Consider the following 27,383-nt stretch of genomic DNA (forward strand, 5'->3'; position numbering starts at 1 on the left):
ATAGTGGTTTTTCCCAAACAGGAGCAGGAAAACGAGCTCTGTAGTCACACGCTCGCCTGGTGGCATCCTCCACGGGTGCATGTTTGAATAGGTCCCTAACAGGCATCCCAGAGGATGCAAGCTGGCAGGGAGCTGTGGGTGCAGGTGGAGCCAGGTCCTGCTGCTATTGCTCTGCCAGCGCAGTGAGAAAACAATCCAACGGGACCGGCTGGGGCTTCGCTGCTGGCGGGAAGGGGAACAGCAGCAGACTGATGTATAATGTCAAATGACATTATGGTAAGCACCGGTTAGGCTGTAATCATTTGACATTATGTGACTTTAACCATGCGTGTGTCTATTGCAGATTAGGAACTCAAGTTTGTAAACTGAATTGCGCGACCAGTAGTTTGTTCTTCCCCCCAATAGTTTGTTCTTCCCCCAGATAACTACATTTCTTTCATACTATTTATTTGTTATTTTGGCAGGAACCAAGCAGTCGTTCAGGGAGTTGAAAGAAAGGTGTATTATTATTAGATTGCAAAAGCACACTGTACAGCCTACAGCTGGCGAAAGGTGGTGTTAGATTGGGATTGTCTTCCCATAGCCTTGGTCTCAGTAACAGTGAGGCGCAGTTCATACGAGACAGGAGCACTATTTTTGCGTTAAATTAAATCTCGGTGGCAATTAGCAAAGGCAGCCAAGAGAAACGAAGCTGAGTTCCGTGCAGAGCTTTCAATGACGCTGGCCATCATGCGTGGGCAGAGAACAGGCTTGTTCAGAAGCTATCACGCACCAGCACTGTTCCGTATTTATAGACAATTCTTCTGTCGTAGACAACTGTGTGGCTTTGTTCTGTCAAATATGGAAATGAGAAGTCTGAAATCTCAAAGCGTGTTTCCTTCTCCTTTTCATTTGTTCTTTTGGCTTAACCTGAGTTGCCTTGTCAAATTTTGTCCCAGGCTTCTTTTGGCGCATGGGTAAAGGCAGCTGGCAATGGCCGTTTCCCACAAGGGGCTGCAGTTTTGGGGGGTGAGGGGACATGTCTGCGAGCCGACCGATGAAGCCACGGGAGAACAGCACGGCCCAGCCCCAGGGTGGCTTTACCGGGCACTCTGGGATGCAGACCCAGCACTTTGGGGTTTAGCGGGTTTGCCTGAGGACAGAAAATCCAACATCCATAATTAAAAAAAAACAAAACAGATTAGCGCTGTTTTGCCCCCCGCCCCGAAATTTCCCCCCGTGCGCTTCCCCAGCCACTCCGGCTTAGAGAGAGCTGAGGCGGGAGGCGGGCCCGCCGCAGGCCCAGCCGCCTGCGGGCTAGGGGTGGAGAGGCGAGGCCTCCGCCCTCGCAGCCGCCATCCCCTCGCTTCCCTCCGCCTCCCGGCCGCCGTCGCCTCGTCCCTACAGCGGAACCCCGCCTGCCGCACGGCGCCGGGCGGGGCCTGCCGGCCACCCGGGCGCAGCCGCCGGCCGGCGCAGGCGGAAGCCCCGTCGGCGGGCGGCGGCGCTACCCCCCGGCGCTGCAGCGGGCGGCGGCGGCGGGGGGAGGAGGAGGAGGAGAAGAAGGCGGCGAAGAAGGTGAAGGCCGAGGCCGGTGGCACCGCCGCCATCGCCATGGGAGCGGAGCAGAGCGCGGAGGCCGGTAGCCGCCTGGGCGAGCCCAGCGCCTCAGGTCGGTGCCCGCTGCGTTGCGGGGCGGGAGGGAGGGAGGGAGGGGAGCAGCGAGAGGGAGGAAGGGTGGGCGAGCGTCCCGGCAGCGGGTTCCCCGTCCCCCTGTGGAGGCGAGGCGAGGCGAGGCGAGGCGGGGCGGTTCTGTGGCGGCGCCGCGCCCCGCTGCAGGGGCCTGGTGCGGCGGGAGCGGAGGAGGCGAGGGGCGGAGGCGGGCGTCTGTGGAGAAGGGAACGGTTTTCCTTTGCCAGGCAGCGGCCGCCGGCCCTTTCTCGGGGAGGGCGGCGGGCCCACTTCGGGCGGCCGGGGGGCATCAGCCCGGCCGGCGGGGTGGGTGCAGCCCGGAGCCCCGGCGAGGGCCTGTCTGCCGCCTCCCGGGAGGGAGGGAGCGGGGTGCAGGGCCCGGGGGAGAACAAGGAGGGGGGGTTGTCAGTGGTGCGGGTGTTGGAGAATCAGCTGCTACCTGATTTTTGAAAAAGCTTTGCTGGATGTAATGCATTCTCAACGAGAGGATGAGAAGGGAGCGTGGCGTCCTTCAGCGATCTCGGTAACGTGTGTGTATATTGCAGGGAAATGTACCTGGGCTATGTCAAACAAGGTAACATTCACTTAGGGTTGAGTTCTGGTGGAATCTGCATATTAATTTGATCGTTCCCTTTCCCCCTGTATCCTTCCAGCATCTCCGTCGCCAGCCAAGCAACGAGCAAAAATGGATGACATTGTGGTGGTGGCCCCAGGAACACAGTCCTCCCGGAATGTCAGCAATGATCCAGATGTCATAAAACTGCAGGAAATTCCAACTTTCCAGCCCCTTTTGAAAGGTAGCAATTGTTATTCCTCTGTTTTTAAAGGTTTGGGGTTTTTTTGGTACCTAATGAGCTTTATGTATCCTGAGGTTCCTAATGAGGTTCATATTTCTGACCATATTTTTCACTATCCCTCTTGTTTTAAACCTTACTTTCTTTTGTTCTGTCATAATTATTCCCAGCCTTCTAAACAGTGGGTGATGTGGTTTAGAGGTGTGCTGGTAATGTTCTCTGCAGTGGAACCATCTGCTGTGGAGGCAGTTCATCTCTAAGCACATCAGCTTGCCTTGTGCCACTGGTTGATGAGAGATGCTGTGTTACATTCTAATATAAGATGGGCCGCAGTCTCTAGTTTTGCTCAAGGCTCTTAAAAACATCTTTGTGTTACTCTCTTGACTTCAAGCAACTGAATCCATACATAGCTATGACTCCAAGATTTCTTGTTGTGGTTTCCAACCTAGAGGAGGTTTTGTTCTTGGTTTTGGGAAGGGGGTGGTGGACTGTGTGGGTCCTTAAGTCCTGTGTTAACAACATCCCTTTATATCAGTGGACCTCTTAAATTCCCACTGTGTCTCTCTCTCTTTCTTTCTTTTTTTCTTTTTGTCCCATTTTTTTCTCTTTCTTCCCCTGCACCCATTCTTTTTTCCTCCTATTCTGTTCAAAGGGAAGTGAAGATTTAAATCGGGAGTTGTCAAGCCTACAGTTTACCAAAACCAGTTTATGCATTTTGTGTGGCCTGGCTTCTAGCTACCTCTTTTTTCTGGAGACTGTGCAGTGTTCTTAGTATCTGAAAGTCCCTTAGGAAGGAAGTTGCCTGGAGCAGCCTGCATGAATTGATTTGGTAAAAGCAGCCTGCTTCTGGGCTCCCCTCCCTGGAACGGTGTGGGTCAGCAAACTTGTGTGAATATGCTGTGTAGTGGACACTCAGTGAGCCAATTTTTTTTTTTTTTTTTTTTTTTTAAATTCAAGGCCTACTGTGCATGTGTACATTGGCTGCAGCACTTACTCATGCCTTTTAGGCCTGCTGTGACAGAGAGGAACGAGCTGGGATGTTTAGCCCTCCCTGCTACTGGAAGAAATTATATGGTCTTGCACAGCTGAAGGTGTAGGCATTACTGGTCTGAGTGTCATTGATTCATGCGTGGCTGCTGGGGAGATATGGTAGAAGCTTTGTGCTAGGGGCAATGTAAAATCACAGTATCACTTTTTGGATAGGAACTCTTTACTTCTGTTTTTGGTGTGTGTCTACTGCATGAGGACCCCGGAACATGACTAGTAATTGTGGACACTGTGATAGCCCTATGGGCCAAATATTTGGCATTTTATTGGGTACTGCTGGGTAGGGGTCTAGATGTGCGCAGCAGTGACTACTGTTTCTAGCAGAAGCGACAGAAAGATGGGGATGCCACTAAGTAGGAGAAAAGCAAATATGAATACTTTTGGGGCTGGTACTGCTGTCCCTCTTGACCAAGAAAAGAGAGTGTGTGTGTTAGTTACACCTTTTTATTTTTTCAACTATTTTTTGTTTTTAATTTTACAGAGGGTGATGTAGAAATCTGTATTTGATTTATTCCTGACACTTTCACTACCATTTTAGAAAGGACTGTAAGATTGCTGATGTTGGCGCAGCGTTCATGTCAGCAGGAGGCTGGGTCATTACCTGTAGGCAGAACATGCTTTGTCCGAGTCCTGCCTTGTACAAAAGGCAGAGCTAGGATCTCACCAGTGACAGTCTGGAATGTGAATGCTGGAACCCAAATCCACAAAGGAAATAAGGAACTCTTAATCTGAGAGACCAAATTTAGAAGTTGCGTTAACATCTGGTACCGAGGTTGTTGTGTATGTATAAGAGTGCGATGACAAGGAGTTTCAGTTCCACCCAGCCTTGAACTGTGGTGAGCAAACCTGGGTTGCATGAGAGCTGTGGAAGTCCTGGGAAGTGGGACTGGTGATCGCTTCCAGAGGTGGTGTTCCTATATGGGTGGTTGAGGAGCAATGATACAGAGCTTGAGGTAGGAAGCGAGAAATAAGAGAGAGCAGTAGCCATGTGGCTGAGATAGAAAGGTTGGAAGTCACTGCCTTAGATAGCCAGTCCAGGTCCCTTAACTCCTAAACATGCATGCATTAAGTTGTATGATGGGAAGTCGCCTTAGTCACCGAGTTGCTTTTGCAGGTCTTACTTTGGACCTGAAGCTGTGCATGTATGATAGAAATCTTTTCTATTTCTGTCGCTTTGCTGGCTAAGAGTTTCCCTCCCAGTCTCTAGAGATGTGGTGACATCTGGTGACTGCTCAGGGGTATTGCATTCTTAATTATGTTTAATTCTGCAAACAGCTTTTTCAGCCTCAAATGCTTATTGTTACTTGAACAACAGGACTGTGATGCTTGTGTTCACTACAGAAAGCAGTGTAGTCTGTTGAGTGAGTTGAGTCTTGAGAGGCCTCAGATCTGCCACAGGCTGGCTCAAGAAGTTGTTCCATTCTGGACTGGTCTCTTCTCTGTATTCTTCACATGCAAGATCATGTTCCTGGAATGGATGTAGAAGGATATTAGAGACCTTTTAGGAGTTAACCCTAAAAGCTTGTGTCTTCTGATCTACCAGCTTGGAGACATGAAGACGTGAACTTGTAGCCCTTGTGAGCTTCGTTATTCTTTTCAGTTTTTCCCTTGACTTTGCTTAAGCCGGAGGGTTATGTTTTGCTTTGAAGTCTCAGAAGAAGCCTAATAGTTAAATTGATGGAGTGGGGAAGTACGTGATCATGAAGAGACTGCATGTTATTGAGAGAAAAAGCGCTTAAGAGCTGAAGCACTAGTCTCTCCTAGCCATATTGTGTTGAGCTGTGGTCAGTGAAGCTGGAGGTCTTTAGCATTGTACACCCTTGCACGAAAGAAAACGCCAGTGTTGTGTCCATTACATCTTTCATACTAGGTTTTCCTTGACTTCTGCAGCAAAAATTGCACCTCAGATTTACAGCTATGGTTGTGTAGGGTCCTTCTGAGTAATGTTTGCGTTCTTTGAAGTACTGTTGCTACTGCACATGTATAATAAGCACTGTTTGAGAAGTCAGCATTTAAGCATTTGCTGATTCCAGTGTTTGAATCTGTTGGACGTAGCCATTCAGTGGGGTAGGTGGTACTGTCTTGAAGTGGTTGTGTAGCACCTACTATGGTGAGTCAAGGACTGGAATGTATTTTTTCTTAATGCCAGGGACTATCTTCTCTGGTGCTATATTCATGTGGACAGAAAGGGGAGAGCATCCCACATATGATGGGTTAGGAAAGCATTCCAGTGGATGCCTGTTGTATTGCCATTTGTAAACATCAAATCCCAATCCCAGCCAAATTGAGAGAAAAACTACTCTTAAGGAGCACACTTGGGAGTGAAGTGCCTGACTGTTGTTCTCTAAAACTGCTGTATATTTAGAGTGTTTGCATTATTATTTTTTTCCCTGAATGTAAACACCTTCCATTAGAAATGCTAGCAGGGAACTTCACTTCTTGATGAAACGAGCCTTTTTTTTTTTTTTTTTTTTTTTTTTTAAGTGGGGAGGACAGTTTATAATCTAGACTCCTGGGAGCAACAGAGGAAGTCTCCGATCTCTCTCGTCTCCCTGACAAGCATTCCCTGTAGAGACTTCTTTGTAAGCAATACAGAAAAAAAAAATGATGTGCTGTTCTTTCTTTTGTGTGGCCTCCTGAGGGTATTTGCATGAAAATGAAGCTTCTGGCTGTTCAGCGTCCCTGGTTCTTGCAGTCTGTTCATAGCACGAAGTCATCACCAGCTGTGTATTAAATCAAAGTCATCTTCTCTGAGTAATTCAAAATGGTGATACTTTTGTAGCTTATGAACAAAGCAGCCCATCTTATGAAGGTGTTTGGAAAAAACCTAAAAATGCAGTTTTCTGTGTGGTCATGATTATGGAAGGTTAATAAGCTACTACAGTGTGGGATTTCTCTCAGAAAGGCTCTTACCGTATCTGTGAAATATCACCTCTGACCAGGGATCATGCTTTTATGACCAGGGGATCCTCTTTGAAGATTGAGGACTGCTGGCAAGAGACGGGATCCACTTGACAAAGTGCAGTTAAAGCACCTTTACTAACAGGTAGCTCACCCTGAAAACAAGAGGGTTAAATTAAGAGTGATTAACGACCACAGTTAACTGAGGAAGCAGTGGGCAGGGTTGAAAAGTCAAAGGTGAATATTCTGTTGGGGTTTTTTTCTCTGCAGTTTTTGTTGGTAATTAAAGTAAGATGGGTGGGGTAAGGAATTAAACATTGTTACAAAGCTTCTCCAAAACTTTTGAAAAGAGTGTTTAGGTTTTATGTTTGTGTTGTGAAAACAGAATGCTCATTGCATTCTTCCAGAGGGCATCAGCATCTCTCTCAAGCCTCAAGAAACATTGAGGTCTGTCTTTCCAGTAGCAGTGAAGCGTTATGGTAAACAAAAAAGACGGATGCATATAAAGGACCTGTTGGTGTGTGTTAGTACTATAGGAGAAACTGTTTGAGAACTAGTCATCCAGCTAAGAATATAATTCCTATTCTGTGCCAAGGTCAGCAAGACCTAAGGCAAACAAAATGTTGGGAGCTTGATAATAGGAACAAAAACTGAGAGGTGTATCTGTTAAATTAACAATCAAACTTAAATGGGTTGAGACTAACACTCTTACTTTCCTTGACTGATTATTTCTGAGAAAGGCAGCAGGACATGGGTGAGGTTGGTGTGTGTGTGTTTGGGGCTCTGTTTTGGGCAGCTGTCTTGTGAGTGGCGTGCTCTAGATTTTGTAAGACAAAGTAAATCTTGTGGGTCTTTTTGAAGGAAGTCAATATAATTTGTGACTATATCTTCTTGCAGGAAAAATGATTTAAACTTTCATTAACTTTCTACTTAGGGCTAGAATTCTGTACTCATAAAAGATCTTCATCATGAAGAAGCAAAAGAAACAGGTTACTGTCTCACTGCAATGGCACTATGTGAGCAGCAGAAGCTTCCTTACATTGCTGTGCCTCCTCCCATCCCTATGGGATTTTGCAATTAGTTTGCTCTCCAATCTTGTTTCATTTTTCTTCTGGTCACCCTGATGGCATTGAGATGTCCTGACTGTCTGACAAAAGCCGCCAGAAAGGCGGTGACTGTCTGCTTCGGCTGGCCAAGCTCCATCAGTTATTAATTTTGAAGGGTGTCTCTTGTCACTTACAAATCCGGTGATCAGTCCCATTAATGTTACTGGGCGTTTTGTGTCTGTTGACAGACTTGTGGACTCTAACCTGATTTTTGAAAAAGGAACGTCTTAGCAAATGGTCTTTGTGCTTTATTGAGATGTTTCTGGAACATCTGAAAGCCACAGTGTTTCAGGAGCCCATGGCTCGTATAGAAAATGACAACTTACAAGTTGTATTCCATTTGGTTTGGTTCTAAGTTAAAAATTCAAGTAACATGCAGATATGGGAAGAAAATTTATGTTTGTTTTGGAGAACGGTTCTTCACACTGTGTAAGAGTGACTTTCAGTTTCTTCTTGTATTTGGTGCTTGCTGCACAGTAGTTCATTGAATGACCAGGCTGTCAGCTTGCCCCTGTTGAAAGGGGCATTTACTCCTTGTTGCTTTTGGCCTTGTGGGCATGTCCCCACTGTCGCTCTGGCTCTGGTATTTGTTGGCCTTTTTGGTAGAAGACATAGAAGATGCATCGTTTACTGGTTAGTTCCATGCTGGGCTAGTGAGCGGAGCTGGCTTACAGGAGAGGTCAGTGAGTTGATGCCTGATAATTGACAGGAGCTGTGGTGAAGGAGGAGCCCAGGACATTAGATCCCCTTTTCAGCATCAGCCTATTAAATTGGCTCAAGGCTGGTGACTTCATTACGTCTTGATAGTGTGTTGGTAATGACATTGAAAGAATTAGCTGAAGTGTTGCCTGTTCTCTCTGTGTCTAGTGATGGTCTCATACAGAGGACCCTGTGATATAGGTTGTGAAGTAGCTGCTGCTGGTGAAATGTAATTAAACTGCTCCTGGGATGTGCCTGCATTGTCGGTCCAAAACTCCTGAACACATCTCTTTGCTATGAGCCTGCATTTAGCTGGAAACTACTTCTGCACATGGGGCCTTCCATCTTAGCTGCGTGCTGCAGTTGTGCTTCATTTCCTCTTTCTTTAATGTTTTGGGTTTTTCCAAGGTGGCGGACTATTTTCTGCCGCTGCTGATTATATTGTCTTTGGGACAATGTCTTTTTCAAAATATAGGAAGGCACATTCATGCCCAGATGGTAGCCTTCTGAAATGAAAACTGGAACCGGTTCTGTGTGCTGGGCAGACACCCTCTGGTTCCTCTTTAGCTGGTTGCAGATGCCTTTTTGATGCCTTTTGGTTTGAAGGCCTGCACTGTGGTCTGTCAGGGCTGCTCCCCAGGTAGCAGTGCAGGTAGGACTGTGACCTTCCTCTAGGTGGGTCTTGTACATTACCGTTAACCTGTAACTAAACCAACACCTGCAGTAACCTGAAATAAGCTTTTGGTAACCTTTTATTTGCAAAAAATAAACTTTTTTGTAAATACTGGTAATTCTTTTGTGCTGCTCTTCCTTGTCCTTTCCTCCTCATTTGGAGGAAGCAGTTACTGATGTGATGGTAGCATCTCTTAGAAGCATAAGAGGTACTGAATATAAGTGCTGCATACAGTGATTTCACTGAATATGGGCTTATTCAGAGATAATTCAGCAGCCCTCTTTTGTGATCTGAGTTATCTATGGAGGAAATCTTAATTAAACAAAAAAAAAAATCATTTTAATGCTGGATATTTAATCGGCGAAGGTGTTGCTGATCCCTGCTTGGCCTGCTGCACAAGAATGTGATGATACTGTTCTTTTTGTTTTATTTTGTCTTTAGTTTGTTGTGTGCAAGTTCCCTTGAGAGCAGGGATCGTTTCTGTGAGCTAGGTAGCATGCTGATATGTAACTGGAGACTGTGGCTTATGAACAGTTCAGGTCTGGGTCATATGCTGAGACTGCAGATTGCATTTGCCATCGTATGCAGCATGTCTTCTGTCAGAGGAACTCCTGATCCCCCCCAGCAAGGAGTGAAGCAAAGTTAGTGAGGGTTGCTGGGGCTCTTAGTTCAGGCTCACCTGCATTCCCAGGCATATCGTGTAGGTGAGAGGTGGCTTCTCTACAGGCCTACGGCAAGTTACTTGTGGTGCACTCCATTCCTTTGTCTGTCAGACACACATGGTGTGCATCTTTTAAGCTTGTAGCCACATGAAGGATATTGTGTGCAGCTCATTAGCATCCCCAAGCCCAATATAACCGTATTGTTGTCCTACAAATACTACTGCTGTTTTTGTAAGAAGAGCAAAGCATGGGAAAAGGTCACTGAGTAAGGTTGTGGCATTTCTGTCCTTAACATCTTTAAGCATTAAGCAAAGATCTATGAGGTATGAATTAGAAGTAAATGAATAGAATATGGCTAACCCAGTGAGTTCTTTCCTTGCTATGCTGCCCATTATCCGTATTTACCTTGCTTCATTATTTCTCAGGAAAGGTATTTCACAAATGAAAAAACAAGGCCTTTACTCTGAAGAGTCTAGCATATAATTTACCTGGCCGTAGTGTAGTAAGAAAACTGAAGTTACATAGCAGAAAGAGTCTTGAAAGACAGGTCCAGCATAAGGAGTGTCCTTTTTGTCTCAATGTGGTTTAAAGTGAAAACCTGTCAATGGTATTTTAGTTATAGCTGGTGCACATCTTGAGCAGAGAAGCATAGGGAGGTGCTGAGAAATCTGCTCTGAGAGACAATAGGGGTGGATACTTGTGGTGCTGTACCGATGCTGTGCCGATCTCCTGTTGTCCTCCAATCACACGAAACCTAAGCTTGCATTAAGCAGCTTGAAAAGATTGTTTATACCTTTATAACTTTTTTTATGAGGTCACTTTTCAGTCAGGAAAACTACTTGTCTGAAAAATATCAATGTATTTGTCTTTCTGGCATAGCATGTAGAAGAAGGATGGAAGTTTAGAGTTTATTGCCTTTAAAGCAATAGATCTTGTCACCTCTTACTCCTCAGTATTTTCTGTGACTGAGTTAAATCCTCTCTTCTTTCCCTTACCTCACTGTGTGCTACTTCTTCCATTTATTGTCTAGGGAATTTAACTAATAGTACACATTACTGAATGTTCCTATAATTCTCTACACCTTATGGTACTTCAATCCTTTATCATTCTGCCTGCGTGCCTTACAAGGAGGATCTGCTTATTGCAACACTTAACAGTACTGCTGAGGGTGTAGGATTGTAACAGAATTTGCAGCATCCAAGTTTGTTCAGTGGACCGCATGCTTAGTGCCCTCAATGAAGTCTGTGAAGTCTGCATGTTGAGCAGAAAGAAATACCAGGAATGATAAAGTGAGTGCACATCTGCCTCATGTTTTTTTGTTTTTGTTTTTTTTTTTTCTTTTGGTTGGTTGTGGGGTTTTTTTAGGCTTGTGGACCAGTATTCTGTATTATAGAGAGCTGTCTCTCCATTTTGGTTTCATGACTCAAAACTAGCTCCTGAAAACAGAACCTAGGAGATGCCTCAGTTCAAGGAAAGGAGCTTTCCTTTCAAAAGATAGTTGGAGGAGAGGAAGATGATAGTGATATCCTATTTCCATGTATTCCTCAGTGGTTTTCAACTATTTGGAGACCTGGACTAACTCAATTTTACGTGTGAGAGGATTAGAGTCTGTGACTAGGTCTTATCCAAACAATATGCTCCACACCAGTTGCGATAGTATTAGGGACTGTGTATACTCAGTTGTCTACCTTTTCCGCCTGTCCCTTTGCAACCTGTTCCACGCTGCATGTGTGCCGGCAGATAAAGAGCATGAGTGTGAGTGTATCTGCTTAGGCTGTTAGCCTGGCCTCCTCTTCCCTGTGTGAGTACCCTTGAGCTCTAATTTCTGCTGAGCCTAATAGTTTTGACTCCTGTCTGGACCTCCTCAGGCATGTATGGCTCTTCCCCAACATCTTGCCTGTACGCAAATAAGCTTTGGTGGTCATCACAAGTCACCCACGGATTCTCCTTCCTTTACCTTCACAGAGCTTGTGACAGAGCTGTCCAGTGTGGCTCTTGGGGTGCAGCTACCCTTTGGGTACATAAGAAGATGCGCTGAGGAAAAATACCATGTGGTAAAGAGTTAACCATGTCCTGGCTTGTAGATATATTGCGCACTTTTATGAGAAGTACCTGCATGTTGGCCGGTGTACCTTAAAAGCACTATTACCTGGTTAAGGTGAAATGAAAATTATTGTTTATAACATACAAAATATGTAGTGTAATTACAAATGTTTATAGAGGGTGTAATCTCTTTATGTCAAGAGGAGATTGGAAATCAGATGCATCTGGCTGATAAGGTGTAGGGGCTAGTGTGCTCTACTGGAGTGTCACCAATAACTCTTCCTAGGACAAGGATTAGCGTGTGATGGGAAAGCACTTATGGAGCATCATTTTTTTTGGTTGTTTTGTTTTGTTTTTTGTTTGAGTCCTCAAAGGACTTCAGGCATCTAAATCTGGATAGATTTCTTTTCTTCCCCCTCTCTCCTTTGTATCTGTGTAGTTTTATTCAACATTATTGTCTTGCTCATAAGTTAACTCATTAGACTTGGTTGTGTATGACTGAAGGGCCAGTGAAATTTCTCTTCCTGCCTTCCCCATGTGATGTGTCTGTGGGTATCTTTCTCTAATGTATATCCCTCTGTTGAACCTGATGTTTTATATCAATGAAAACTGCGTGCAAAGAAACATTCCTGTTAGAAACACGTGGGATACGTGTATTTATAGAGATAAATATTTGGAGTGATTACTCTCCAAGACTGCTCCTATAGGGATATTGCAACAGCGTTATTCAGTGGACTGAAATCTGTAAAGTAAGTTTTCCCTCTGTAGGCTGGATGGGGTTGGAGAAAGTAAGAGGGACCTAATGGAAGCTCCCTCCTGGTGCCATTAATTTGGTTCTCTTTTCTTTAATTGGCCACTCTGATACCTGCTGCTCCTTTCACTTTCACTGTATTCTTCCAGCCATTACTATCACCAAGTATTTGTGTTTATTAGATAGGAATGCTATGTTACATGTTGGACACTCAGATATAGAGAAACAAGAATTTTGTGTCTGGGACATGTCTGTCATGCTGGGACTGAAGCATCTGATGATCAGGGAAGGGATAGGACCTTGGAGTGGTGACTGAGTTCCTGAGGGGAACTCTTACATGTGGACAGAAAATTTTAGTGTCTTTAGTTACTGTGCCAATGAGTAATATAGACGTGTTCAGATAGAGATGCACAGGAAAAGGCTGTGGATTCTGAAACAAAATACTTGACTTTTCCTCTGAGAAAGCAGACGTTTCTCATTAAGAAAGAATGAATGGTAATTACATATTTGAAACAGCACTAGGACCTAAGTCCTAGTTCTTGATATTATTTTTTTTTCCCTATAGGTGCTGATTCAGTTAAGTAACCATGGGCAAGGTAAAGAATGAGTGGATACTTGTGTATCTACTGCCTGTCTGCAGTTAACTTCACTTTCTATAACATCACATCATTCAAAAGCTCTATTCTTGTCTTTGTTTCCCTGCACAGACACTGTTAACAGAATAAAAAGTAGATTCCAGAAAGTCGTATCCGTAGGTAATACCCCTCTTTTCTAATTTAGAGTTTGGCTTGCTGAAATTACATAAAGATAAAAAGTTTATTAAGGTAGAAGTGAAAAAACAAGTTTGTTCAAGCCCTAAACCTAGTTATGAAGGCAGCGTGGTGGGAGCTTAGCTTAACCATATTCTCTCTGTATAATTGTGTAAGATGAGACCGACAACCAAGCAATAAAGCACAGGTCAGCAAGCTCATTGTTATAAAACCTTGAAGTTTAGAATCAAATTTGTTCTGCCTCTATTCCTTTCTCGGGCAGCTTGGAGGGGGGAAAAAAAAAAGGAAAATAGGAGTTTTGTGGTTCATTTGGCTTCAACAGTGAGGTTTGACATACTGTAATATTCCCTCTATTTTCCATGTGGTCAGGGTATGCTTGGCTTAGTTGTCAGCACCCTTGCATGCGTAAACCAGAAGATTCACAATTGCAGATTATTTACTGAATCCTGAGATATTGCTTTTCAATTTGCAATAGTAATAACATCACTAGTAGTAATTTTTAGTAGGAAGTGGAATTGCTGCCTGTTGTAGTTGTGCATGAGCACCGCTTTGCCAGTGCGCTGTACAGCTGAACTTGGAAGCCTATGTCATCCTGAGGTACTGGTCAGTGAAGGGACTACATTAGTCAAGGGTAAGGGGCAGGAGCAGAGGTACATGCTGTAAGGCAATGGTTTGTCTCAGTAAGGTGTGTTCAGGGTGAAATTGTGACTTTGCCAAAGTTGAAGGCAAAGCTCCTGTCAGTTCCAGCAGAGCAGAGGTTTTTGTCCCAAAATAGCGTGCATTTCTGTACAGTTTAAGTTTGTATGGTAGAGTGCTAAGGTTGATTTTTGAAATTTAACTCTAATAAACATGTTCTGGAGACAGTTTGGAAAGTTGCCCAATAAGATTGTTAGATTTTACACTCCTGCCACCCTCCCACTGCCTTAAGCTAGATCCACAAGGGATTTGGTTTTTCTCCTGGTTTGAGGTAAAACAGAACCAACTTTCTGTTCAGTAATTTTACCTTTTAGCTAAACCTCTTCTAACTCTCTTCAAAAGATGGGGACATCCTTAGAGGTTTTGTGCTCATCTGTCTGTTTGTGCTCTGTATTAAATAACTACAAGCTAGAAAGCATTTGTAGCTCAGAAGAGGCGATTGCAGACCAGGATTCACACTACTTCCTTCACTCTAGTTCTCCTCCTTTTATTTATCCACCTCCTCCTCTTGGTTATTCCTTGGCCACACGTACTGAGCTAAAGGGCCCCAGGTCGCCTTTGGCATGAGAGAGGTGTTGCTGAGATGCTGCTCAGTCTTCACAAAACTGTGGTCATCCTTGGCATACTCTCTAGCAGGATTTTAGCACACCTGAGGAGATTATAATTATTTTTTTTTTATGGTTGAAGGTCTAACTTCCAGCAATCGTAAGACACTTGAGAATAAGACATTAAGAAGTTCTGAAGATTTTTTTGCAGTGATGCGAATGCCTTTTGTGGGCTGATGTCTTGAATGCTTGTGGAGATTTTTGTTTGAGGTTTTTTTTTGTGTGTGTGTGTGAGTGGTTGAGTTCCCTGGGTACTTCCACCTGTGTTGCACACGTCTACGTCTCTCAAGTTCCAAAATGTTTACTATCTGTAATTCTGGCACATAATTTCAGAGAAGACACACTTGATATGCCCTGGTTGTCCTTGATGTGTTCATTAAATGTAAAATGTCATGCAGTGTGATATCTCCTGCCTGATTGACTCTTGTGTTAGAGATCCACTTTGAGCTGGTTTGAGGTGCTGTATCCTGTATGTTTTTTTCATTTGGTAAAGAGCTGAAGGGCAAAACTAAGTGCATATGCTGTTACAAAAGGTATTTTTTATGAGGTTAAGAGCAAACAGTAAAAATACTAGGCTGCTGTTTGCATTCACTTGCGTGGTGATTTTTTTTTTTTCCTTTCAGTAGCTGATGCATACAGAAATTATAATCCAGAAATGGTAGGTGAGTCTTTTCTAATGCAGGGAAAATTGGGACTTTATCATCGCTGGCTGCAGTCCTCTAATTGATAGCAGTGGGGATGTCCCTTAGAAGTCACTTGTGTAACTTGCACAGGCAGAAATGTCAGAGTATGAAGCGCAGTTTGCTGTTGCAGTCAAAGACCAGTGAAGCTCAGTCAGTAAAACTAGATTCTTTCCACCATGTTATATCAGCGTGGCAATGATGTATTGTGCCCAAAGGAAAGGTGTAACAGCGGGTGGAGTACTGCCTTTGAACCTGCCTGCTGAGCTGTGGCTGTGGAGTCAAGGGTACGGCGTCACAGGCTCTAGTAAGTAACTCTGCTGTGCAAGAGAAACCTGTGCATTTCATGCCTCAGGAGTAATCAGGTGCAGCAGCAGTCCTTCAACTCAGTGCTGCAATGTCCTTTCTCTGTTTTCCGATTTGCTGCTCGCTACGAGGGTGGTGAGACACTGGCACAGGTTGCCCAGGGAAGCTGTGGATGCCTCATCCCTGGAAGTGTTCAAGGCCAGGCTGGATGGGGCTTTGAGCAACCTGGTCTAGTGGGAGGTGTCCCTGCCCATGGCAGGGGGGTTGGAACTAGATGATCTTTAAAGGTCCCTTCCAACCTTCTATGATTCTTTACCCTGTAGTCCTTTGTTAATATTGAGACTTGAAAAGACTGCAGTCTAGGTAACTGCCACAGGGTGTCACTGGAATACAGAAGGACTCGTAGATGTGCTTGAAAAGGACTGGAAACCTTGCTGAAACAGCGCGTTGGAAACTGCTTTCTCTTTAAGCTCTTTTCATGAACACTTGTGTTCTAGTTTTATTCATTCTACCAAGTGACCAAGGTCTTGGTGGTCTTGCTGGCAAGCTGGGCTTGAGGCCAGCTGAACCTGTGAGCTGAGCCACACAGTGCGTAACTGTGACTACAGGCTGAAGCAGTACCAGGTCTGTGGGGAGGAGATGGTGCAGAAATCTTCAGGTGAAAGTCTTTATGATCTTGAAAAATAAAAATCTTGTGTGCTGCTTATTTTCAGTTGTTGATACTAGGGGTTTTCTAAGCGTGTATGGTAAGAAAATGAAAGTATAGGTCAATGGTAATTCAGATACAAGCACTTGAGGTTCGGCTCCTGTCCATGGCTGTTGATCTTCACCTCAGTACACCATCTGTAACATGGAGTTCAATAGTATTTTTTCGGCAAGGCTGTTTTCATGATAGGTATGTTGAAGACTGAGGTGTTCTCATCCTAAGATACTGGTGCATAGTTTTTTCCCCAGTGGCCCATTGTGCTGGGAAAAATGCTCATCCAGTGTAAGGAATGGAACTGGGGAAGTGATGCATCTAGAAAATGACTGCGACATCCTCTCCTTCCCCCCACCCCCAGTCCAAAAATATTCAGCTCAGTCAGATCTTCTTTCCAGTTCATCACCAGCCTTACAAATGAGTGTTGCTGCCAGAGTGCACAACATGGTATAAACTGAGACCCTTTTGCTAGGGGGTGAGGGAAGAGAAGAGAAACGAGAAAGGGGGAAGGGGGAAGAAATTATGCATCCATTAAGCGATAGCCTAATATTCCAGACTTTTACCCCACCTTCCTAGTGTGGGGGTACAGCTAATCTCATGTAAATGAACACGTTTGTTTGGAGAGAATCTTTATATTGATCAGTTATGTCTATCCAGCTTAAAATCCAATGCTTTGCCAATTCCCAAGTTATTTCTTAGAAGAGGGAGGGTGGAAGGTGAATGTCTTGCACCTTTATCTCTGTTGCCTTGGAAATGTTGTTAAGATATCTTGTCTCAAGTCTATCATGACAGTAAAAATCCTTTGACTTTGCAAGGGATTTATGTGACTTTCTTTTCATTAATGCATTAATGGGAGTTGTATAGCAAAACATCTGGACATCAACTGGAGAGTAATGTCCTTCTCTATATGCTGTCCAAGCCTTTTGGTGCTTGGGGACATGTTGGCAGCTCACCAGGAACTTGAGGCTATAACCTATTTGCATATAACCAGTTTTTAAAAATTAAAATGCTAATATAGGCAACCTTAATGCTTGCCTAAACTTGTTTTCAGTGAGACACCATGCAAAATTGCTTGTGTGTGTTCTCATCCCCCTGATCTCACTGTTGTTCAAAGTGAGACTGCTGGCAAGACATGCCCCTTCAGGACTTGGACTTAGGTATACAATTACGGGAGTCTGAGTTTCCTTATTTAAAATCCGTTGCTTCTGCAAACTCTTTCTGAACTCATGTGCCAGCTACAAGGGATGGGAAGCCACGTTTCAAGTTAAAACAGAAGCAGAGTGCCAAGAAAAACGCTTCCAAAGAATCCCTTTCTTTTTCAGATATTACCTGTCTCAGACAAGCGATCGTCTCTTCTTTACTGTGTTACGTCCTTATTGTGGTGGATTTTTTCCTGGATGCGTGGGCAGTCCTTCAAGAACAGGACACTTCTGCAACTGACCCTGGTCAATGCACCTTGGCATATTGCACCTTCTCTATATCCCATGTGCTTAATTGGAAGCTCACCTGGAGTCTGCCGCACTGCATATACCACTTGCAGTTGTTGCAGTGTAAATGGGATGTTTCCAGAGAGCTTCCTGGAAAGTGTGATCCTCTGATGGGTCAGGGCATTGTAAGTCATAGTGATGAAGAGACTGCAAAAAACATAATAACTTTCATTTGGCTGTGTGTCAGTGAGTAACCCTTCACTTTCAGTTTTTCTGGGTGAGCCCAAAAACATTGTGTGACATGCTCCAAGAAGCATAAAGATCAGTGTTGCAGCATATATTATCATGGTGATATGTTTCACAAGTTTTAAATAAAATTGCTTATGTTTTAAAATATTTCTTTTAATATGATACCAACCACAAACAAAACTGCCAGAAAAGCATCAGTGACACTCTTCGTGCTGACTGATCTCTCTTTCCAAGGAATGGATCGGACATGTTCAGCTGGCTGAGAAGGAGGATGGGCAGAAGGTTTGTCAGGGTGTTATCAATTCTCATCCCTCAGCATAATAGTTCTTGGGAGGACTTCTGTCAGCTAAACAAAGCCTGAACCTAAAAGGAAAATTTTGATTTTCCTTTTAATCCTTAGGTCTCTTGATTTCATCTGAGTAAAGAGAATTTTTATCTTTAATAGCAAGTGGAAGAACTGACGGTGGAATTGGAACTTCTTCTTAAATAACGCATGCTGCTTTACCTCCGATGAGATTAAATTTCGTTTTCTGTGATATGGAAGTAGCAAAAAGCAGATGATTGGAATGGAAGTACATGTTTGCATTTATACATTTGTACAAACAGGGTGACTTAGAGTAGAATACTTACCTTTTGGTTTTTGTTGCCTCCTGTTGTTGAGTCTTTTCACCACTTTTTAGTGTTACCAGAAATCTGGAGATAATTTGAGTGGTAGCTGAGTTGCTTTCATTGCAATAGTTTGAAATTCTCTACTGTTCTATGTTTCCTTAGTTATCCATCTGATTTATTAGATTCTGTGGTAGAGAAGGTAGTAAGGAAGCATACATTAGTCATTAAGATTAGAGACTTCATTTATTTTCTTGAACATTTGGATAAATTTTTATTATTCCTTTTGTTAACCGAAACCATTCCCAAACTCTGAAGTGTGCTTGGATGCATGGGTGTGCGGTGGCTGTTTTTATCAGAGATGAATCTAAATTTTGCACAGCTTTGTCCTCTTTGGAGCCAAGAGCCCAATGGAGCTTTAAAATGGAATGGAGTGCACCTCTGCTTTTTGCAGACCACACAGGGTGGTCCGGAGACTTGAGGTGCCAGCGTGGATTCACATTCACCAACCTAGCACATGAGGTGCTACGGGACCCTGCTTTGGAAAGGAAGGGGATTGGGCTGTGGCTTCCAATTCTGGGAGCGGTTTCTCCTCTTGCTGCAACCTGGCAACACAGAAGTTACAAAAAGTGCAAACCCATGGGGTTTTTGCCCGTGTTGTCTTTGACATCTTACTGGTAAAACACAAAACCCAGTAACAAATGCAGTGTCCTGTGAGCAAGTATCACTGCAAGCAGTTGGCATTTGCTTGCTTAATATCCTAATAAAGACACCAGGAGAAAAAGATTGGACTTTGGTTCTCATATTGAATTGGTCTCAAGTTGTAATCATTTCAAGGGCCCAGATGGCTGGTTTGGTTGATTTTTATTTATTTATTTATTTATTTTTCCACACTGTAAGTCTAATTAAACTAACTGTGATCCTGACTTGGGCAAGTTGTGTGCAGATACTATGTGATGCTTAAAGCTTCTTATCAGATGACCAGCAAACAGAGAAAATAAAACGTCATATTAATTTATTTCAGTCTCTTGTAATGCCTAGCTGCCAGTGAAGCAGCATTAGGTAGATACGCTGCCTACCTGCTGTCCTGTGTTAGGAGATAAATGTGATGTTTCTCTCTGTCCTTGCCTAGTTGTCAAACGTTCTGTCTTTAATACTTATATATTGGGAGCACCTGCTGGCATCTTTGTGGAGAACAAACAAAGCTGGTGAGAATTATTAGCGAAGTTTTGTGCAAAAATGTGTTTCTTCTTCTGTAAAAGAGATTGCTGTTCCCTATGACCTCGTAAACGGTTGCTGTGCTACATCAAACAACAGGGCTTTTAGGTGTCTCCCTCTTAAAAATTGTCTGCTGCTCTATGGTATCTGTGTGAATATACCATCTGTATGATAGACCCCACTACTTCCAAACTCTAGTTAAAACCTTAAGCTAGATTTGTGTTCCAACTAGGTGTTGAGTATTTTTTTTTTTGCTATTGCTTTTTTTAAGTTTGGAAGAAATAGTAAGGCGCTCACAGTCCTGTTCGGTGTGTAACAATTCTATAGATACAAAGAGGTGTGTTGCCAATGGGAAGGTGAAGGCATCAGCTGTAACTGTGTGTTGAAATGGGCATGTGAAATATTTCAAAGTCTGTTTGCTAAAAGTTTAGAAACTTCTGGAGGTGGGTGAGGAACTTGATATAAACTTAGGTCTTGTATTCGCTAAGTTGTAATTACTACAACTGTAGTAAATGTGGAATTTGATCAGTACTAAAATGGACGTCATAGCACTTAATGTTTAATGAAGACTAGCATGTTAATAAGTCAATGTATCAGATGTCAAAGGTACTGAAGGAAACAAAAATTAACAGACTTGACGTGATGAAAATGGGCAAATTTTTCTGACATAAAATGCAGAGGCTGAGGAACCGGCAGTTTTCAATAACGTGTTTGGACTAATTTTTAAAAATGCTGGACGTCTGCTTTACATGATTCATGTGTTTTAAAACATACCAATATGCCTGACTCTTGCAGTGGAGGAGGGAGACCTTGGGTTTATTGAACCTGGAAGGCAGAGGTTTTCTGTGACGTTGTCCTTGAGTTTCTCCAAATCAGTTTTTAAATACATTGCCCTCACTATTTTTGTTTCTGAAAGGCATGGGTTTTCTCATCTTAAGAAATTTGGACCAAAATTGTAAAAGCATTTAAAAAACCAATGAAACAACAGAAAAACCAAACAAAAAAGCCCCGCTGGTTAAAGCTATTTGCCTGAATTATGTTTTTCCAAAAGGCCTCTTGAAATGATCTCTCGTACATTAACTGATGATTGGGCTGTAGGGGTGTTTTAAACTTCCTGTTCTTTATTTTAAATGCCAAATGTCTTTATTGGTATCTGAATCCAATTACTTCTGTTGCCAGTGTTTGCATCTGTATTTGGATGAAGAATGCGAAGAATCAATCTAGCCCTTCATGCCAGACAATGGGAGAAATGTGGGAAGAGTAGATTTATTTTTCATGTCAGCTCTTACCTGTGCAAAGAACACTGTGGCATTTTGTCTACTTTGGTGCTGCTGCAGCTTGCAGAGCAAAGTATCTACAAAGATACGGGTTAAAGTTTTGATTGCATCAGCTATTGAAAACCTAAATTAAAATAAAGTAGTCTTCCTATGCATTGAATTGACAGGAGTGAGTTAGATACAGAAGCACTGTACTGTGGCTGTAGGACTGATGTGAAAAAGGTTGATCTCTCAATAAAGATACAGAAAACTGGTTGAGTGAGTTGGCTAAAACTGGGTCGTGCTCCTGTGTGCCATCATGGTCAATGTACAACAGGGAAAGATAAGGGTAGTGCATACAGGACAAAAGAAAGGGAGAAATTGTTAAATATTGACAGACCAGGTATACTTCTGGAAAAAGGGGAGAAACTGAGGATGTTTGTTTTCCAACCTCTAATCAATTGATGTTTAACCAGTGGTCATGGAGGACTCATCTCTACTATCTATTCCTTTTAAACGCTATTTTAAGATGAAGGAAAAATAGGGTAATCAGCATAACCAAGGAATTATCTAGGAAATAAAAAAAGGAAAACATTTCTGGCAGGCTAGCAGCTTGAATTGGCTCATCATGGCAGGCACTGGGGCTGGCGTGGGGAGAAATCCCACGAGTTGCGGAGTGAGGTCACGTCGAGGCCAGCTGAGATCAGCTTTACCAGTTGCGGAGCCGCAACCTCATGCGGTTGGGTAACAGTGGAACATACAGGCTTACGGCTGCAGTTGCTACGTCATTCTCCATAAATCCATCACAGAGATTTTCATCTGGAAACATCTGGCACTGTGCTGATTCAAACTAGCTGTCCTGTCTAGGTACTTCAGAACAAAGGAGACACTTATCTTGGTGGTTTTAAGGCCAAATTAGGTTCTGGACTTGATGCGTAGAAGATACCGTGCGCAGAATTTATTGAGGCTTTCGGGTTTACCATGAAGTGCCCCGGCTGGATTCACTTCTCTGCTTTGCTGACTGGCTTACCCGTCGGAAGCGTGGAGCAGGGTGGGAGGGTGGCTGTGCAGTGGCTGTGGATGGTGGCGTGGTGGCAGGAGCTGGAGGTCCAGCTGTCTCAGCTGGATTGGTGGACTTGCACCTCTGTGGCTTTCTATACAAATATTTGGTATTCCGCTCTTTGATTCCCTGTTTGGTTTAGTGATTTTTCCAAAAGCAGGGGTGAACCAAACAGGCTGAACTAATGATTTGGGGCTTTTTCCCCCTAAAAGCAATAAAATTGATTTTTTGTTCTTTGGAAAGCAGCCATTGGGGGAACTGAGGTTGCAAAAGATAAAAGATGCTAAGACTGTTCACAAACCTTTTGTTTAAAAACTGTTTTGATGACGACTATTTTGATGCTTTTGATTCCGCCCCCCCCCCCGCCCTTATCATCTTAACTCAACAGGCTTGCTTAACAGGAAAACAAAATCTATACTACCTCTAGTTTTTGACCCTACTGAAGTTTTTTCAGAGGTTGATCACAGACTATACTGTGCTAAACTGCCTCTTTATTACCCAGATTGCTAGGCTTATTTTTCTTGCTTATCAAAATAAGGTACAGTGAAATTGAGATAAGATTGTATTGTTCAAGCCCTGAATATCAGAAAATAAAATGAAATAAATCTTACTGTGCAGTTGAAAACCACAGAAATCTCTCTCTCCTCTGTCATTTCCCCAGGTTCTAGTCTGTACTACCATGCCTTAAATGAAATTTGCAGCGTGTGTGGGTTCCTGTCTCTGACTGAAGTCCCTGTGCATGTAAGAACAAAATAAATGTGATCTCTTCTCAAGTGCTTTTCTCCTCCTGTGGCCCACCACACCGGTTACTTCCCTCTTGAAATATTTCCTTTACAAAATGGAGACACAAATGCACCCTTGCATGAAATAGAAGAGATTTGGGTTGATGTTACTCGATTTTAAAAAAATAAAGAGGTTTTCTATTAGGCGAATTCTCAGAAGTAGAGGCCATGCTGAGGCATGAGATGGTTGAGGGGGCTAGACTAACAGATAAAGTACTAAATTAAGTGTGTCATGGTAAACTTAATGTTTTTGGTGTGTAAGACTAGTTATTGGGTTGTTCCTTGGATTTAAAGGCAAGTTGTGTATTCTATTTTTATTACTCATTTTATATTAGGTGTAGGTGGAGCCAGTGTCTCAGTAGGATTGGGGTGAGGATGGGGAATTGGCTTTAGCCCAATGTTTACCAGTGCCCAGAAGGGTGTTATTCTGTCTCTATATTTAGCTTAATATGTCAGGCTACAAACCAAGTGCATCCTTGGTACTTGTGGATAGCTTATTACAGTAAAAATGAGAATGATTTCCCTTTTCTTTCAAACATATGGTAAGAAGTCTTTGGACCTCAGTGTAATACTAAAGACTATGTGATCATGTGTAACACTTAGATAACTTTTTCCCAGAACTTGTAATGAAATAGACAAGTTTCTCCAAAGCATCTGACAAACTGGCATTTTCCTTGAGCAAATCTAGTGTGTGTATTCATTGGTGTGCTTTGACTGCTTTCACTCAGCAATAATATTTACTTTTAATGCCCCCTTCCTCCCTCCCCAAACTTGCTTCATCCTCCTCATTAATAGGGCAGTTTCTGAAGAGCATCTGTGACGGGAGCAACTCTTCAGGTGTGCTGGGACTGTGCCCTGCAAAGCTGTCGAAGAGCAGATAGATTGCCATCTCCTGAGCCACAGTTACCTGCATGCCTTGTGCCATGCTGTGGTGGAGCAAGCACAGCAAAAAAACAAAAGTAGGATGGGGTGGGATGCAATGGAAAATGGATCTGGATCCCCTTTTTGAGCACAAGGGAAAGAATATGTGCCAAAGTCCTGGCTGTAATATGCCTTAACATACTGGTGTCGGCTATTCTGTAAGTATATTCCCACTCCCTCTGTGTAATGGTAAAATAAACTAATGTCTCCAGTCCCAAACTCACTGCAGCATCTACTCTATTGTCCGTTTAAATCTGTGTCAGTGTAATTTAAGGGAGGGGCAAGAGTTCTGCTGGTGAGAACTTTAGTGCTATTTCATTAAACGTTGGTATTTTGCTCAGAGCTATTGCTATCCCACTTTACATTCTCAGCTGTGGGACATTTTCTCCTGAAATTAAGCCAGGATGTGCTCATTTGCACGGAGCTGTGTGCAAATGCCTTTTTTTCCCTTGAGTCTTGGTTATCAAAAGTTTGGAATCCGCTGTACCTAACTTATATCTGATTTTCTTCATTTAACACACTAGACTTGTTCCAGCCAAAATGTTGGTCATGAAACACAGGGATAAGAAACTTTAAAGCTTGAAAGAAAATTTTTTAATTCTTCCACAGGAAATGTAATAAATGACCTTAAAATAGTGCTTTATCTCATGTTTATACTAAACTTCAACTCTTGTCTATTTTTTTTCCTACAAGAGGAATAAACATTCTTTGAATCCATAAGGATCAGAGAATTGGAAGACTCCCGTGTTCACGTGTGTTCTTTTTCCTTTCTGTATTTTTCTTCAGAGTGACGTTTTAGATCTTGCCTACCTGAAGTGCCTTATCCTTAAAATAATGCTTTGCATCAGGATGCGTAGTGGTGGAAGAGCAGCTGCTCCCCGTGGAGCTTCCTGTAGTTCCAGGGACTCTCAAAGCCAGGGCTGCTGCCGCTGGAAGAGCCAGGTCCTCTTCTCCTGGGCTGCTCCCTCGCTGGTGCAGGTATTGCTATTGTAAAACCGGTCAGGGAACAGAGATGTGCTATTCTAAAAGTGCTACTCTGCACTGGCCTAAAGGCCGCAGTTTTGCTGATGTTTTGGGTCAAAACAGATCATTTCTTATCAGATTACGTTCATTGGTGGGTTTGGGGTTTTTTTTGGCTTTGGTTTCAACAGTGAGCCTTTGAAACAAGTCCTAGGATTTCTGATGATGTCATTCTGCTTAATAAAAAAACAAAGAAGTTAAGTGGGTTGTTTTGGTTTTCATAAATATTTAGCATTAAGTAGAAATGGATGTCTGCACATTAGCAAGCAGTAAGACAAATGACAATGCCAACTTCTTTTTTTTGCCTTATTCTTCTTTAACTGTATGCCCCATGATGCCTATGAAGCGAAAGACAAACTCACTTAACAATGGGCCTCAATTATGTTCAAAATCGCCTCAAGTTACACCATAGCAACTTTTGATTCAGTCAAGATAGGAAGATCTCCTCAGTATTCTTGTCCTTGGAAGGACACTGTTGTGTCTTCACTAGAAAGAGCTAACAGTAGGATGATTCCATCAAAGACTGCAATGTTTTAAAGGCATTTGTTGCCTGAATTGAATGTAGGGGTTAACAAATTGTAAAATGTACAGTTTGGTTCAAGGGGTTGCTTTACTTTCCCATTCTTATGTGAAGTGGCAGTGTAGAGATATTGAGGTGATCTCTTCTGTCCAGGAAGGCATACTGTCCAAAACTAAAAAGGGAGAAAGAATGGTTACATTGATTCTTTGCTGTTACAACATAAAAGGCAGTTAATTGCTTTAGCCCCAGAGAGCTCTGCTCTTCTGAGGTGTCATGGAGGAGTTTGGCATGATGTTAGAGGTACTTGCCCTCAGGTGTATTCTTGTGATGTAGTTAATCCAGCACTCTAAAAGTGGTGCTGTAGGTAATGAATTTTTTTAAACCTATATGGAGGGATTTGTGCTTAACTCCTCTGCCCCCTGCTTTGGGATAATAACTGTAGGTTTGTTTTAGAAAGCTGTTCTATATTGAGAAACATGTTCCTCAAGTGAACATATCTCTAGCTAATGTTCTTATTTTCATATGTTGGTATCTTAGGAGAGTTTGTGTATGTTTATATATATGTATGTCTGTATACATGTACATATATATACAGGTATATTTTTAATGTTTGTGGTATGTTAGATAAAACACTGCAGAGAAGCAGGTTATCTTCCATGCAGTAGAGCAGATGGACCAAGACCAAGCTTCTCTAATTCTGGCTCTTTAGGTGTTAGAACTAAACCTTGTTGCTAGTTAGACGTGTACCTTCCATGTAGATGGATATTTTTAAAAGACTCGTGTAAAAACTTCTTTAAAAGTAAATACCAATATTTTCTAGAGTGATCGGTGATGCTAGCATCCTTTGGTTTTGGGATACTTGGTTTTAATGTCTCTAAACAGTCCTAAAACAAAGGCCCCTTTCTGCAAGCTGCAACCCTTTGTGGTATCCTAGTAGTGAAAGCATCTCTGATGTCTCGGGCTGCATCTTGATGTGTGCTATAGGAGCAGATGTGAAGCTTGAAGGGGTTTATGCTGCTGGTGGCTGCTGGTCATCATACCAGTAGCATGGCTGGTAGGACAGGGCTGCCACAGGGGGCTGTTGCAGAGGGCAGGCCTAGCTGACCTCACCTTGCACTCCTGTTAGAGTAGGTCCCGTGATGTCCCTCCCTCCCTCGCTCTGCTCCTGACCTGGTGGACTTGCAGTGAACTGAAGCAATGGGAGCAGATGGATTTGCTCCTGGGCTGCAAAGTCGGGATGGTTCATGGAGGGGTCTAACGAGTACCACGAGTACTAGGCTCAGCTGGTGGTTTTTACTGGCAGGTGAAAATAACTAGGGGTGACTATACGCTGAAACACATAAAGGGGACTCCTGTGATCTGCTTTGTTGTCTGCTTCTGGGAATAGTAAAGTCAAAAAAGGCTCTTTTAAGAGCATCTTAAACCACTGCAGCCTTTTATTCAGTGACTACCTGTCCCTTTTCAGTGAATGTTAAAAATATGGTCACAAATTGGACTTTTTACCATCCCCTGCTTCAAATGCAAATAAGCAGTCATTGCATAGTTGTTTTCTGATGTCTTTGAAACAAAGCTATTTCTGCAAAGTGGATACAACACATGTGTTTTCTGAGCAGCAATCCAGTGCATGGCTGAACTGATAATCAAATCCTGTGCAGAGAGGATGCCTGGAATACAGTTCAGAAATGTTCTAGATTCATCATCTCTTAATAGAGGGATCAGACTGATGCATTAGTTTTGCTTTTTGGCTACATCTAGCAAACTAGCACCTCATGGAGGATTTGGAAAAGTAAAATAAGGAAATACGCTGCCTTTTTTTTTTCCTCCTTCTTAAATGAGCATTTGATTCCTATCAAAATGACATTTGTTGCCTTGAAATTGTATAACCCTGTTGTATTCAAGTGAGGCAATCACTGAACAACCACAGGTTGAAAGGGTATGTGCTCTGAAAGCTTGCAGAAGGCAAAGTTTCTCTGGCCTGGGCTAGCAAAGTGCTTGGCTTGGGCTCTACCTGTAGGATTAGTACCATGGGGATTGTTGTTCACTTCTTATTAGCAGGTTGTACCTAAGGTTCATGTAGTTCATTTGCCTGTGCTGATAGATGGGAGAATAATAGAATGATGCTGTATGCAACTGGAAAGCAAGCTCTGAATGCAGAGGCTGATGGAGAAAGGTTGGTGTCCTCTCTAAGGCAAAGTGAGACAGTCTGGCTCCTCGGGGTCA

General features: G+C 43.0%; 1 protein-coding gene across 3 annotated transcripts in view; it reads left to right on the forward strand.

Annotated features, from left to right (window-relative positions):
* Positions 1-1,415: 1,415 nt before the first annotated feature.
* BORCS5 (BLOC-1 related complex subunit 5) overlaps positions 1,416-27,383 on the forward strand; it is a 78,966-nt gene continuing 52,998 nt past the window's right edge. For 2 of the 3 annotated variants that reach the window (XR_010073681.1, XM_063355516.1), the window contains exons 1-2: positions 1,418-1,651; positions 2,325-2,468. Coding sequence is in view for 2 of the 3 variants with exons in the window: in XM_063355516.1 (XP_063211586.1) it covers positions 1,594-1,651; positions 2,325-2,468 (202 nt within the window). In the remaining variant the exon portion in view is untranslated. Of the gene's footprint in view, positions 1,652-2,324; positions 2,469-17,426; positions 17,801-27,383 lie in introns of those variants that run through there. The other variant, XM_063355525.1, reaches the window with a different exon arrangement.

This window comes from Chroicocephalus ridibundus, chromosome 1 (genome assembly GCF_963924245.1).
Source record: "Chroicocephalus ridibundus chromosome 1, bChrRid1.1, whole genome shotgun sequence".
Taxonomy (NCBI): domain Eukaryota; kingdom Metazoa; phylum Chordata; class Aves; order Charadriiformes; family Laridae; genus Chroicocephalus; species Chroicocephalus ridibundus.